This window comes from Psittacula echo, assembly GCF_963264785.1.
Source record: "Psittacula echo genome assembly, chromosome: 6".
In the NCBI taxonomy this organism is placed as follows: domain Eukaryota; kingdom Metazoa; phylum Chordata; class Aves; order Psittaciformes; family Psittacidae; genus Psittacula; species Psittacula echo.
The window spans coordinates 52,885,559-52,899,735 of record NC_137743.1 but is presented as its reverse complement, the minus strand read 5'-3'; the positions used below and the strand labels follow the sequence as shown (position 1 = coordinate 52,899,735).

The window sequence follows — 14,177 nt, the reverse complement described above, 5'->3', positions numbered from 1 at the left end:
AAGTCTTATTGATCTGACTTAATGTGCTGATCATGACTGCTGACACAAAGGAGATAAGAGAAACATGGCTGGGGAAACACTGACGTTGAATTTAAATATATATATAGAACACTTGAAGCACAACTGAAATATTCCATTTGCAGATGAATGGCTTTTGAGGAGGCTGGGAATTCTTTCAGCCTAGTTATGCCAGAGCAAGAACGTCTGCACATGTGCATGCATGAAAAACAGAAAAATTTGGAATGCTAAGCATATCTTCCCTGTGCACAACATCCTTTCTTACTAAGTTGCATAGTTTTCTTGTCACTTAGAAGCAAAAAGAAAGAAACCAAACTACTGAAATTACTGACAGAAACATGAAAGAAACAGTAAGTTTCTCCTCTAAATGACAACAACAATACTTTCATTGAAGGGTTATCAACTTCATTTACTCCAGAGTGTCATACCTGTTGAAGTTAATGTCTGGATAACTAGAATATTCAGACTTCATCTTCGCATTGCGACGTGGAAAAGTACAGAAGAAAGCATTAGCTAGAAAACTAGCAATCTGTTCCTGTGACATTGTGATGGAGTGATTCATCTTTTGTTTCAGTAGAGGTATTGGCTACCAAAAAAAGAAGTGAGGGGGAGGGAGGGGCAGGACAGAAAGGAGGGAGGGAGAAAAATAATTAGCTTACCTGTTTTTAAATGAAAAACCAGGAGCACAGAATTACATTTGTTAAATTAGAGCAAGAGTAATTTAGGCCATGGGTGAACCCTTTAATCAGCAGCACATTAAAGTCAAGAACAGTTTATTCAAGGCAATTCAGGAAAAGCTTGCTTGACAAAGTGCAGATTTCTAATCAATAACAAAATGAAAGACCAAGAAAACAGAACTTATCAAACAAAACCATGGGGAATAGAGAGGGGAAAATATAATGGGACATTGCAAATCTTGGGCAATCCTAAAACCTGAAGTAAAAGCCCACTTTCAATAGCTGTATACTTAAGAATCCTGAAAGAATGCTTTCAGCTACAATGACCATGCCTAATACTCTACAAAGAAATGCGGAAGTCATACTACAGATCACCACTCTATGACTTGCTTTGAATTTTTTTTTCCCATCCTACTTGAAGAAATAACACTGACAATATTTGCAGAAAGTACATGATTATCTATTATTTTTATATGCAGTATGGACAAAAAGCTCAGTTTCACTTTGGTCTTCAGTTAGGAGTTTTATCTGACTCTAGTCAGGGTTTCTTAAATATAAAAAGAAACAAAGGAGTTGGGGGAACTAAAAAAAAACAATCCCCTGAAGCGTTACATATCTTCCATTTTACCAGGCTTTAGCCTCTTGATATGGAATTTTTGCTCACCACATCCATGGCATTTTATTCATTTTCAAAAATATGTCATAATACAGGATGGGGGGGAGGGATATCAATCTGACTGCTGAGAAGTCCAGTAACAATTACAATAAAGCCACTTGACACGAGAAAGAAAACAGAGTTTTCACTTCTTCCAGTATTCTTAGCCATCACCATTAGCCTAGCTCCAGGACAGCTGAACAGCTACTTTATAATCCTTTTAGTTGTGAATACAGAAATTGCTACTAATTTAGACTGTTGAATATACAGCCCTGTTTAATCCACAAAGCAAACAAGTTTTCCATCATTCTTATAACTACTACATTCACTGATTCTCATTCCGTCATCTGGCTATTTAATTAATAAGCTGTATTGTGATGGCTTCTGAAGGCACACAGCTAGAGGGGGGAAAAAAGCCTAAGAAGCTTTCTAATATGTTCTACATGCCTATAAAAATGGGATATTTTGGACAGTGTGTTATATTGGAACAAATTTAGCTTTATGCCTAACCAAAAAAATGAGTCCAACAACGTTCTTCGAAATTTATACTGCCCAACAGTACATCATCTTTATAAAAGGGATTACGACATGAACTTGCGAGTCTTGTGCTTGACTGTTCAGGAGCTTTGTCGCTTTCTCAAAAACTTCCCCCATCAAGTGACTAGTAAAAGGACTTTAAAGAAATATTTATACTGTTTGAAATTATGTATGTATTGCAGGACTCCTGCAGCATAACAATATAAGGAGAGATTTTCCTTACCCTTGTCCAACAAAATCAATTAAAAAAATTAACAAAGGAGCTTACAAACTCAAGTACTTATCCTGCTACTGTGTTACCCAGCATACATCCTCACTTACTTGATCAGTCCTATTCACTTTTATCAGTTTTACTACCTACAGCACTGACCCTCATTACAATCATGAAGAATTAGTTAAGGTTTGTATGTGCACAAATATTGTGATGCTCCAACTAGGATAAAATATGAAGGCTTAATGAAAATACTGTCTTCTAGGATCAAAAAAATTCTAAAATGAAAGATGCTTTAAGATTATTTAAGTATTTCAGTTAACTGTCATTTTCAAATCTGAAAGGTTGCATAGTCATTTCGTTTAAGAAAAGCAAGAAGCAACTCCAATATATAGGAAGTGTCACCGCAGTTCAGGCTAAAAATATGACAGTGAGATATATTTACATTCTATTACATCATTATAGATGTGCATTGTCCATTCTGCTTCCTAGACCTCAGCTACATTCAACACAAAAACTCTGGCTTCTATTAAGAACATAACACAATCCTGGTGTTTTGACCTTAGCCATTAGTTGCAGTTTGCAGACAAGTGGTCTGCCACAGAGCTATCTGTGTTTGCTTACCTGGGTGCAGATACTAGGGAGACAGAGTGCCAGCTTGACCATATCAGGAAGAATGGACTGGAACAAATGTTGAGCCTCTGCATCTTCAAGAACCTATTAAAAATAAAGATAAAGGGAGGGGGAGAAGGTTTTTACCTCAGAAATAACAACTGTACAAAAAGCTTGTGAAATCAGGACCCGTCCAAAAAAATGAGAGAAAAAAATAGGTCCTATTAATTTCATGCAAATCTGTAGCATTTTTCATGGTAGTACCTCACTGCATTTTACCTTGCAACAGCCTACTAACTGAAACACAGAAATAACTTTCACAGTTGCAGTTGAGAAAACAGGTCACCAAATGCCCTATAAAGGAACACTGATTAAGTTATCACTTGACTCTCCAAACCAGTGAACCAAATTTTCAATTTATAAAAATCACTACCTATCCATAAAAGTATTGGAATGATTTACTTAACTTTCATATTCAGGTCATAGTCCAAGACAAGTATCTGTGACATTTTTCTGTTAAGAACATAAGAAACACTGCTGGGGTCTGATCAGTGGTCCACAGCAGCAGGAAATGCTTTTTAAGAAGAGCACGCAAGCTATTTTGAGCACCTTTTACTGTCCATCCTCATCATGTTCTGTCAAGAATTATAGCCATTGGATTACATACATTAAAGGGTGCAGCCTGTCTGGTCTCACATGCTGAAGTTGCAATCTTTTCAGACTCTCCCTGTAAGATAGCTGATCCCATGACTATTTTAGCAACCCCTCTCTACCTGCTCTAACATTCTTCCTGAGAAGGACACACCAGAATTGACAATGCTCAAAAACCCAGGCACACCAATGTTTCAAAAGGCTTCTCAAAGCTTTTAAACTCAAGACTAAGTCATATCAAACCCTTCCTGCCCTAGTCTCAATTCCCTTCCTGACACTATCTGGCCCACTGCTGATATGTTTGGTTGCCAAAGCGTATCAGAGGAAATGAAGGCATTCAGAGAAAGTCCAGAATTTATGTTCCGAGTTGCAACTGCCAGATCTGAGCTCAACATCACATACTCAGGGTTTAGATGAACTCACATCACCTTTCATATATCATACCTCTGGTTTTTAAAAGGTACAAACGGTTCGTTACAGTGGACAATGCTCTTCTAAGAAAAGCTAGGACAGGCACATGAATGGGAGGCTGTAAAAAGAAAAGTAACATAAAGCAGTGTGTTTGCAATATGCAAAGCAGCAAAAAAGCATGCAATATCCTCCAAAGTCCCATATCCTGACCAGTGAACAGGCTGAAGTAAACTCAAGGAGATAAATGCCCATTCTCCATCTTCCTGTGCAGTGGCACATTTTTCCCCTGATCTAAGGATCCAAGCATCAGATGTGACTGTCTGTTAAATTTGTGTGCTGTGTTTAAGGCAAAACGCAGAGAAAAAAGGAGGAAACGGAGAGGGAAAGAGAGCACACTACTTGCACTACAGCTAAGGAACAGAAGGTCACAGGTCAGCCCTCTGCCTCCCTCTTTCCCCTGCACCCAGGGGATCTGTCTTTCAGATAACTACCTGCTACCCGTTTCTACATTAAAATCATTAAAATTCTGAAACTGTGGCTTTAAAAGTACAGAATATTATTTTTCAAGTAAAACTGTTAGAAAGTAATTGGATTTATTACCAATTTCACACAAAACCAATAGCAGACAAAATGGAGGAAATGGCATCAGGGTATTATCAACCTTAGTCTCTTCAACACTTTAGGCTAATTGTCACAGAAAGCGATCATTTTAGTCATATAATCAAAGCTTTGTAATTCACACGTCAATGGGAAGTTTCACACAGACTTCAGAACGTAAAAACAACACTGATGATTTTGTCGAGAAGAGGAAAATACAGTGCCTCTGATTCAAAACATACTGCTTCCCATAAACAAAGTATTGTTTGAAGACTTACAACTTCTATTGTTCTAAGACCATTACAATAACTATAGAAGTATCTCTGCTCTACTCACTCCCATTTCCAAGTGATATAAAGTGGTAAGACTACTCAGGAAGTTAAAACACAAACAAATGCTCAAAGGACAAGCAACTTATGATAGGGAGGGGGGGAAAATAAAACACTCCCAAATACCTACACAGTTCCTTTCCATGCATTATGTATGCTGCTTATAGAGACATACAAATAAGGTTTTAATTTGAAGTTTTAAATTGAAACAAGAACTTACAAAGAACAGCAAGCTTAGGAAACATCAAGATCATTTGGTATAATAGAGGAGGAATCCAAGTAATATACAAATTATTACTGAAAGTAAACTTTCTTTTTCTAAGGTTAAGAAATGATCAAGATGCATCTCTCTTTCCTGTTGTTGGCTGCATATGCACCTACATATTTACACAGTGTAAGTCACAAATTGAAAATTATGACCTAACCTTTAACATCATCTGCTCTAGCAGAAAATTCTGTTCCTAGGCACAATGTTTTTAAGTGCCATAAGGTAACAAAGTGAGCTTTTTAAAGGCTAGAATTTCAAATCTCAATACAGAAAATGAATATGTAAGTTAAACCTAATCAAAAGATGGCATTTAACCTCAGATGTCTACCAGGCTGTCAAATTCTGATATTCTCTCCCCTTCGGGTAACACTTTCTCTCTTTTAAAGCTGACATATAAATAGTGGCTGCTATGCTTTGCTGACTGCCACAGACTATACACTATCACTTATCTGGTGACACATTATGGCACTGGACTTTGTCACAGCTGTCAAGACTTCAACCTTTTCTTTATGCTCCTTTGAAAACAACAGAATAATAGTATGAGACAATTTCTTCCCAAAACAGAAGCAGGGCCAGCAATTGCACAGCTCAGCTCTGATGCAGAATGCATAACTACAAAGGTCACTTGTTAAACAAAGGTCATTTCTTAAACTCTGAAATTCTACTTCTCCTTACCTTCCTGATGTTGTATCAGCATATACTCTCCTCTCTACATTACTTCTATGCATGATTTTTACTAGACATCCACTAATCAGTCCTCAAAATTTGGAACTGTTAATGCTCTGAAGTGTTCTCATTTGACTTCAAACAGATTATTCTTACACGGAAATGACAAATGGGGGGTGTGTGTTAGTGAAAAGCGTTGGATGCATGAAAATCTTACTACATTTTTAACAAGTCACTTAAAGGACCACACAACTTTAAGAAGATGATCACTGTGAGTTCACAGACCTTGCCAAGAAACTCCTAACTATGACAGTTCTCTAATCAAACCACCAAACATCCTAAGCAACCTTATTTTGACTACTCCCCTATTTAGGCAAAGGTTTCTTAAATATCGCAGAAAAGTACATCAATAGTTTTCTGGCTCAAACATAGTTTGTTTCTTCCTGGATATGTTACAACTTCACCAAATAGCTGCTGCAGTAGGTAACTTAAGAACTCGTTGTTCAACTACAGGTGCTGTTTTTAAAACAAACAAAAAGCCCTAAAGAAACAAAGGAACTTTCTCCCTAAAAAAAAAAAAAAACTACTCCTTGGGCAAGTATTCTGTCCCGTGCTTCCCATTAATGTCTTGAAGCTATAACCCATTATTGAACAGTAGGCCAGAAATTTCTGGCAGTAGGCCAGAAATACATAACCTTCCTTACTTAAGGTTTCTAAACCAAAAACCTAAGTAACTTCAGTCATGGGCATAGCCAGGTAATCATAACTTACCCTTTCAGCCCATGGACTCTTTCTGTACAGGTAAAATTCCTATGAGGTTTCTATGAAAAAGAAACCAAAAACCCACCTGCAAACCCCTGGCTGCTTGGCCCTCATCCTCTTCTGACCACTAAACCAACACACCACCACAGTTGGAGCTTTGTAAACCAAGCACTGCACATTCTCAGCTATGTTCGGGGCAACACAGAGCCTGGTTTTATCTGTGACAGTCTTTTCAGACTTTGAAAGCAGCAAAAAAGAGCACTCAACCATGGAAAGTAAGAGGATTCTAGGACATGGAGTGCTGACACCACACCTATATCTGGCAGGCATCCCACAATGCAAATGCCAACCTGAGAGAACCTAGCATAAGCACAAAGAATACCCGGTCACAGAATCAAATGAAGATTTATTAGAAGGGAACTCTCTTCAGGAAGCAGTGATTTGTACTGATGTAAAATCCAAAGTACGTAGAGACACATTACATATTCTACTTACTTGTTGCTGCTGAAGGAGTGATGTGGTGTTGTATCCCCCTCAAACATACACAACCGTATTTTTCACCCATGTTAATTTGATAATTTCCTGAGATCCTTCAGCTTGCTAACGCTACAGGTAAATAACCTGGAGGGGGGAGGCAGGGCAAGTCTTCCTGTGCATTAAGTCAAACTGGCCTACCAGAGTCATACATTAACAGATGTTGTGCAGGGTGGGCAGTACGTTAAACAGAACTAATCAAACCCCTTATCAGTGACCTACAAAGGCAGCTACCAGTTGCAACTCTTCTCACTGTAAAAGCAGTAATATTCTAGTTAATGTGAAGTTGTTACAACAAGCATCTCACTTTGAAGTCAATCTCCTAGTACAGGAATCTCTGTATTGATTCAGTAACATGCTTTAAACTGGCTACAATTTTTTTCAAGGCTGTAAGTACACAAACAGCAGGAGAAAGGACTAGATTTTCATTCTTAAAAAACTAACATTTGCTTTATAATTTAAGGAATTCCACTATATTAAAAGGTTGTCAGCTTTTGATAAAGGAAAATATTTTAAGCATCAAAGCAACTTTATTTTTAAACAATTGATCAGTTTCTCCTTTCTTTATTACGTATACATGTCCTTTGCAGCTTCCTTCAGGATTTGAAATAAAACCAAACCTATACTGTTGACTTTATTCATAGCCCTCCAATCATGCAAAAAATTATTTAGGAATGAAATAAAAGCAGGGTTTATACCCCATGGGAGAAGTATACAGAATCAGAGCTACAAAGTATGACTTGCCTTTTGCCAAAGAAATCATTTGGTGATTTCATCAGTACTTACACTGGAACGACTGATTAAATGAACATGACTTAGCGCTCCAATTCATAAGATGCAAATGATTCAGCGAGCTGTAGCAGAGGTAAGAGCTCTTGGCCAAACTTGCATTGCAATTTTGCAAAATGAACACTTCATACTGCAGCAAAGAGGCCTGACTAAATACAGCCATAAGTAATGTCCTCTTGTCACTATAAGCTAGTCTTCCAAAACGTAATGAACGAGTATGCCCAACCATCCTAATAAGAAGGATCTGAGGTAGCACAGGGTGATAGTGATGGTAGAGAGTTTAAATCTAAACCTGACAGCTCATCAAACCAAACTGCACATAGAGAACACAAATTTGGACAGCTCTATCTATCACATGGGAAGGTAGAGTCATTATGCCAACAGGCAACCAGCGAGCTAAAACAGCCGTGGCTTAATGCTTTCAATTTGTTTGGTTTTATTTCCTCATATTAACTTCTGTGGCAGGACAGGGACCAACTGAACCATTCTTAAGGATAAAGGGGAACACCAGAGTACTTCCTTCAGATTGTGTCTTACTTCCTAATTCTAATGGATTTTGACCTTCTGACTTTTTCCTTCCTGGCTGCCATAAGCCTCATGCAGTTTCGTAGAATTACTTTGTTGCAGTTTATAAGTGCTCTGTACCATCAGTTATAATACTGATCTGCCTTTCCAGTAATAGCTTCCCTAATTATTTTAATGTAAGATATCATACATGGTAACGGCCTCCTTAACCAACTAGACAAAATGCATAACTTCTATGTACGCTATTCACAGTAAGTTCATTCTCCTCATTTCTGGAGTATTTTTCTTTTTCTTTCTTCACTGTGTCCAATTTGTCTCAAAGAAAAAAAAAAAAAAAAAAAAAAAAAAAAAATGTAACTGTGTACTTTTACAGGGCAGTTAAGATCCACCTGATAAATACTTCCAAGCTGAAAAACTGGATTGCAAATAGAGCTGTAGCAATCAAGTCTGCAATTCAAAGAAAATAAAGATATGTGAACAAAATAATACTATCCACATTCTCAAAGAGAAAGATTTGCTCAGTGCCACATACACGAAATACGTAGGTGGAACATGACATGAAGTCCAAGACAACTCTGAATGGTCTCCTGAAAAAACATAGGTCAGCTTTTGTAATTTTGCAGTTTTGGTGAGGATATCAGGAAAAGCAAGCAACTGGGGAAAAAAGTAAAACATATACTTGAGGAACAAGTACAACAGGAAGCTGGGTTTGAAGGATTAATTTCTTTCTAAAACCGTTAACAGTCATGTTCTACCCATAAGCATTTAAAATGCTGCTTTGTTTCATTCAGAAACAAAGGGACTCTGGCTCCCTTCCAAAAGGCTCACATGTCACTATCAAATGAGATACAAGAGTTTAATTGTGCTCTTGCACTATTATATAAAGTATTGGTTCTTGTGCACTTGTGGATAATGTTAACAATTTTTATTTCCCACTTTTTTTTCTTTCCTAGAGGATCCCACAGATGAACCTCCCAGGCAGCCTGAAGCATTTCCCTCACTATTTCCCCCCAGCTAAGAGTTTCCTTTGAAAACACACACAAAAACTTGAGCATACTTAAGCAATCACAGTATGTGGGTGCTCTTTTCCTCCCAGAGCAGCCTATACGCACTTGTTCTCCTGTCTCATACAGGAGTCACATGCTTTTCGTATGCTATTTGTGTACTGCTTACACATGGTGGTGTCTAGATCCATGAATAGAACTCCTCAATGCCCCAAAAAGCAACCAAGCCACTCTATAACTTTTATGTCTTTTACCTTAAAGTAAACCAATGTCAGACTGCTCACCTGAACTCCCCCTTCTTCCCCTAGCCCTTGTCATAAGTGCTTTTAAACATCACCCTAGAATCTTAAAAGCAGGTACAGCTGGGGAGAGGAGGAGAGAGGGGGGCAGCCTAAACAAGTTCTTATCAAGCAACTTCAAAAACTAATATATTTAAGCTAATACACTCTCCAAAAAATAACCCAAAACAAGCTTCACTAAGTTGTACTCTCTACAAAGCCTTTTCTTCTGGACAAGGAGTAGATGAATTAAACACATTCTGCCACAACTATCACCATACTTGATACCTAGACAGAGATACTAGGCTGCAGACCACTAACTTGTATGGATAAGTAAAACAGGCTCTTTGTCAGAATGCCAAATATTATACATATAAACAAGATTGGAATCTAGAAGCAAAGCACAGGGTGGGAAGTGTGTGTTAGCTCCCATTTTATCAGGTTAACGAATGACCAGAACTGCAGGGAAGAATACTCTCATCTGCCTCTTTTAGTTTCCTTATAAAACTAAGTCAGCAGGAAACACACTTAGCTGTCAAATCCATCCCATTGGATTTGTGTGATTAGCACTTGTGTGATTAGAAACCAAAGGAAGGATAAAGTAATCTTTGGAGGGAAGAAGAAAAAAGCCCATAATGCTGGATTATGCACAGAAAGATCTTATTTGAGAAGAAGAATGCCTCTGACATTTATCAAAACCACAAACTGACACTTCAAAAGAAAAAAAGAAGACAGCTTACAAGTCAGAGGTAAATAAAATTTTGTTTAATTTTTCCCCCCATGAAGGCTCATTCACATCTTCTGCCAATCCAACTCTGGAATGATCTCTGGGATGTATCATCCCTGCAGGTTTCAAACTGCAGGTTTGTTCTCAAACTTTTCAATATTGTAAATAAACTGTGAGAGGGAAAAAAAAAAAAGTTTATTTTTTCATCTCCTCTTAATGGTTTTAGAAGCCAAGTTTATACTTCCAAGGTACTGGAAATCTAACCTCAGTCATTTTCACTACAAGTAAGTGAAATCTCAGTCCTCATACTCTACCGGCCACCAACAGGTTCTACCTGTACCCTCCTGCAAAGCAATTCTATCACAAATAGAAGCATCACAACCATTTCCAAGGCAGTGGCACAGTCCTGGGAAGAACAGTCAAATACTGCTTCCTAAATACTTTTTAAGTTAACTCTTGGGAAGAAGTGAAAAGGACAATGACCTTGTTTCTATACCAGGGCTGTAACAAGGATAAAAAGTATCATTCATCTGACTAACACAAGCTAAGGCTGAAAATTATGTTTCTAGGTTCAATCAAAACTCTTAGCTCTCTAAACACAGTACTTGAAGGGGGGGTAAGGGGGATAATATTTAATACTGTCATGATTTTGAAAACATCTGCCACAGTGTAGTATTTGACTACATCAGATAATTAACTTTTACATAACTTTATTCAACTGCTTCTGAAACCAATAACATTGGCACTAAAAGCTTCACGAGACAACGCAGCTATTGCCCTTTATGAAAGATTTATTTTCTTAATCATTAAAATAAAAACACCCAAAAAACAAGTCAAGCACAGGGAGAAGGGGGAAAAGAAGGATCAAAAGATAACAACATTGTAAATTTCAACAAACCTATAGACTATTTTTTTGCTTGTCAATTTTATAGACTCAAAACAACCAGTATCTTAAGAAAAAAATATTTTATTGGCTAAATAACACCCTGAGACCATTTCCAGGGTACACACTATGCCACCTTTGCCACTCTCTAAAGAATGCATGGTACCTAGTAACCAACTCTGCAAGGAAGCATAGAAACAAATACAGTTTTGCAGAGAAAAAAGCAGGAGAAAAATCAGGCATATAGTTACAATACACTTCATTTATGCCTTCACATTCATCCTAATAATGGCAATGCCTCTTTACAACTTCCCTACTTCCATGGACACTTTTTCAGAGCATCTCTTGAGAACCTTGACCAGAGTTTTCTTATTTTAACTTTTTAACTGCTCCAGACACATAGAAGAAATGGGAAAAAAAATCTGAAGGCACAAAGCAGGTAAGGGAAATCCTACAACCAAAATGATTTTCTCTCAGTCATTTGGGATAAATAGGTGAGCACGGACAGATGATGATTTACACATAGCCCAATGGAAGCAAAGAAATCTGTTCAACATCCCCCTGCCCACAAAACAAAATAAGCATGTATTAGAAGATAGCTTCTAAAACCAGAACAATTATATTTAACACGAGTTTTTTCTTTCTTAAATAGGAATGTTCTCAATACAGTGAAGAAAAACTAAGAAAGAGATCCTCAGAATGTATCTACATTATCTCAAAACACTTCAGATACAACGTAATTAAAACTCTGCACCTAGTGTGTATAGATATCCTTTGCCTGGTAATTCTGAGTCAACAGTCTGATGCAATAGCCATTGTGACGGTGCTTACAAAACACCACTTAAAAGATACTCAACTATTTTGCTGAGAAAGTACAGAAAACTATGAATAAGCCTGTAATTCAGCACTCAATGCCGTTTCTCCTGTACAATGCTTAGCTTCTAACGTTTTGAATGTGTACAAGATGTATACTTCCCCCACTCCAGAAAAGTTCACATTTAGCTCAATATGGGGATAAATTCCTTTCTGCTACTGTGAAAAGAAAACCCTTCATGGCACACTCGAAAGACCTTTTCAGTTTAGATTTTTAAAAAGGTAATCTGATGCAATGAAAATTGTTTGAAAACATCTGGACTAAAATGCAATGCAGCAAGTAGCAATGGATAGGCTATTTTCAGCCTTGGGACATTTTGTTTCTTGCTTTAAAAGCCTACATTTGTGGTGCTGACATCTCTGTACAATGCTCACTTCTGTTAGTACTGTCCAGACAATTATAAAAATGATTTATCAAAAACTCAGTCACCAGAAAAATTTGGTACTTTAAAATTCCTTCTATTCCAGGATCACTGATTACAGCAATCATTTTTCAAGCAAGTCATTCAAACAACAAAACATACAGGAAAGACTGACATGGTTCAGAAGACCTGCTAGGAAACAAGAGTGGGGTAAAACCTTATTAGAACATAAAATTCTCCTAAGCTATGCACAATACTTAACAGTAGCAAGTGTTTTTGAACAGTTCAGGCTTTTCCAAATGAGTGAAAACCCGGAGCTCAACCATATACCATCTAGACTACTCTACAGTCAAATCATCTTCAGATGTTGCATTTATAGTCTTCCTTTCAGATAAAAAAGGGAAATAATGGTAAAAAACATTGAAGTATTATTTCCAGAGTTTTCCAGGTAATTTCCAAAATTTCTTAAGGTTACTAAATTTAATGTTATTAAATTAAGGTTATTAGGCTTAAAACCACTCATACACACTTAAAGGCTGTGTGGTCCTGTGGCTGCTTGAAATTTTACAATTGGAGTATTTCGTTGAAAAGACTGTTCTTAATTTCATTCAAATCCACTCAGTGATCTCAAAACTTAACCAATCTTCTCAGAGAAGAAGCAGCCATACTGCTAATATTCGCACATCTGATTTTTACGCTCAGTTCCCCAACATTTAATATGTTCCATCTTAACTCAGTTACTTGCATCTGACACATTTTCTGAAAGTACCTAGTTCAGGCTAAATGTGCTGTTATACCATGCAGGAACATACATTCAAATGAGAAAATATAGTTTCGAAAAAAATGCACTAAGCACATTGTGCAGGTATTACCCCAGGTCTCACTAGGTTTATGCCACAATTTACCAATGCAGTAACACATAGTCCAGTGAAATATAAGATTGTTCTTCTATTTAATTTAATTATACCTAAGTGCAAAGCACTGACTAACAGAAACAAGACTCATTGTAATATGCTTCACCGCTCCTCACTTTTAAGAATATTCTCCTACATTCTGGAATCTGTGCAGAATAACTGCAGTAGAAAAAGTAGTATCTTAGAAAGCGTGTGCACATATCCATATGAATATTGATAGGCCAAAATTTAAATAGTAAGGATTTGTCCAATTGAAACATAACTTCTCATACAACAATTAACTTTAATTTTTTTCCAGAAAAGGAAGCCAGACTTTAGGAAGAGCAAAACATCTGTAATAGAGATGTGTGATATTTATGGGAAATATAAAGTTGTGTTTATAAATAAATTTATTTACATATTTGTATTGCATATTATGTAAGTCTAGGTATTTCTAAATCAAATTTATACAAAATGTGAAAAAGATATTAACTGAGGTTCTAGATATTTACAGGTTGACACTTGCATGTAAAATCAGCCAGCAAGAAGCCTCGCATCCTGACTGTTTCAGACTTCTGAAAGGACCTAGGATCCAGAAAGTATAATTGTCATGCAAGTTTTAATGGAAAGCAGGGAAAAATGGGACTTCTTTTCTAATCCTGTTTCAAAACTAATTACACCTATAATTGTAAGACAAACTTTAATACCCCAGATTCTATATCATGTAAAAGCACAACTAAAGGGTGAAGAAAAATGGCAATATATTCCTTCAGCTTGACAACTGACCTTGTTTTCTTGCTACATTGCTTTTTATCAGATCCTAGGATAAGCTGAGATTTGTGCCATAAAAAAAAAAAAAAAGATAAAAAGATAACAGCCAGTTTTGAGGCTAAAATGAGTGAGCTTATGCTTGAC

The 14,177-nt window shown here is 36.9% G+C and overlaps 1 protein-coding gene across 4 annotated transcripts in view; it reads right to left on the bottom strand.

Annotated features, from left to right (window-relative positions):
* PARG (poly(ADP-ribose) glycohydrolase) overlaps nt 1-14,177 on the bottom strand; it is a 75,360-nt gene that overhangs the window by 42,655 nt on the left and 18,528 nt on the right. For all 4 annotated transcript variants that reach the window (XM_080620406.1, XM_080620405.1, XM_080620407.1 and 1 more), the window contains exons 8-9: nt 2,723-2,815; nt 447-604 (exon numbers count right to left, since the gene is read on the bottom strand). In XM_080620406.1, coding sequence (XP_080476532.1) covers nt 447-604; nt 2,723-2,815 — 251 coding nt within the window. The remainder of the gene's footprint in view (nt 1-446; nt 605-2,722; nt 2,816-14,177) is intronic.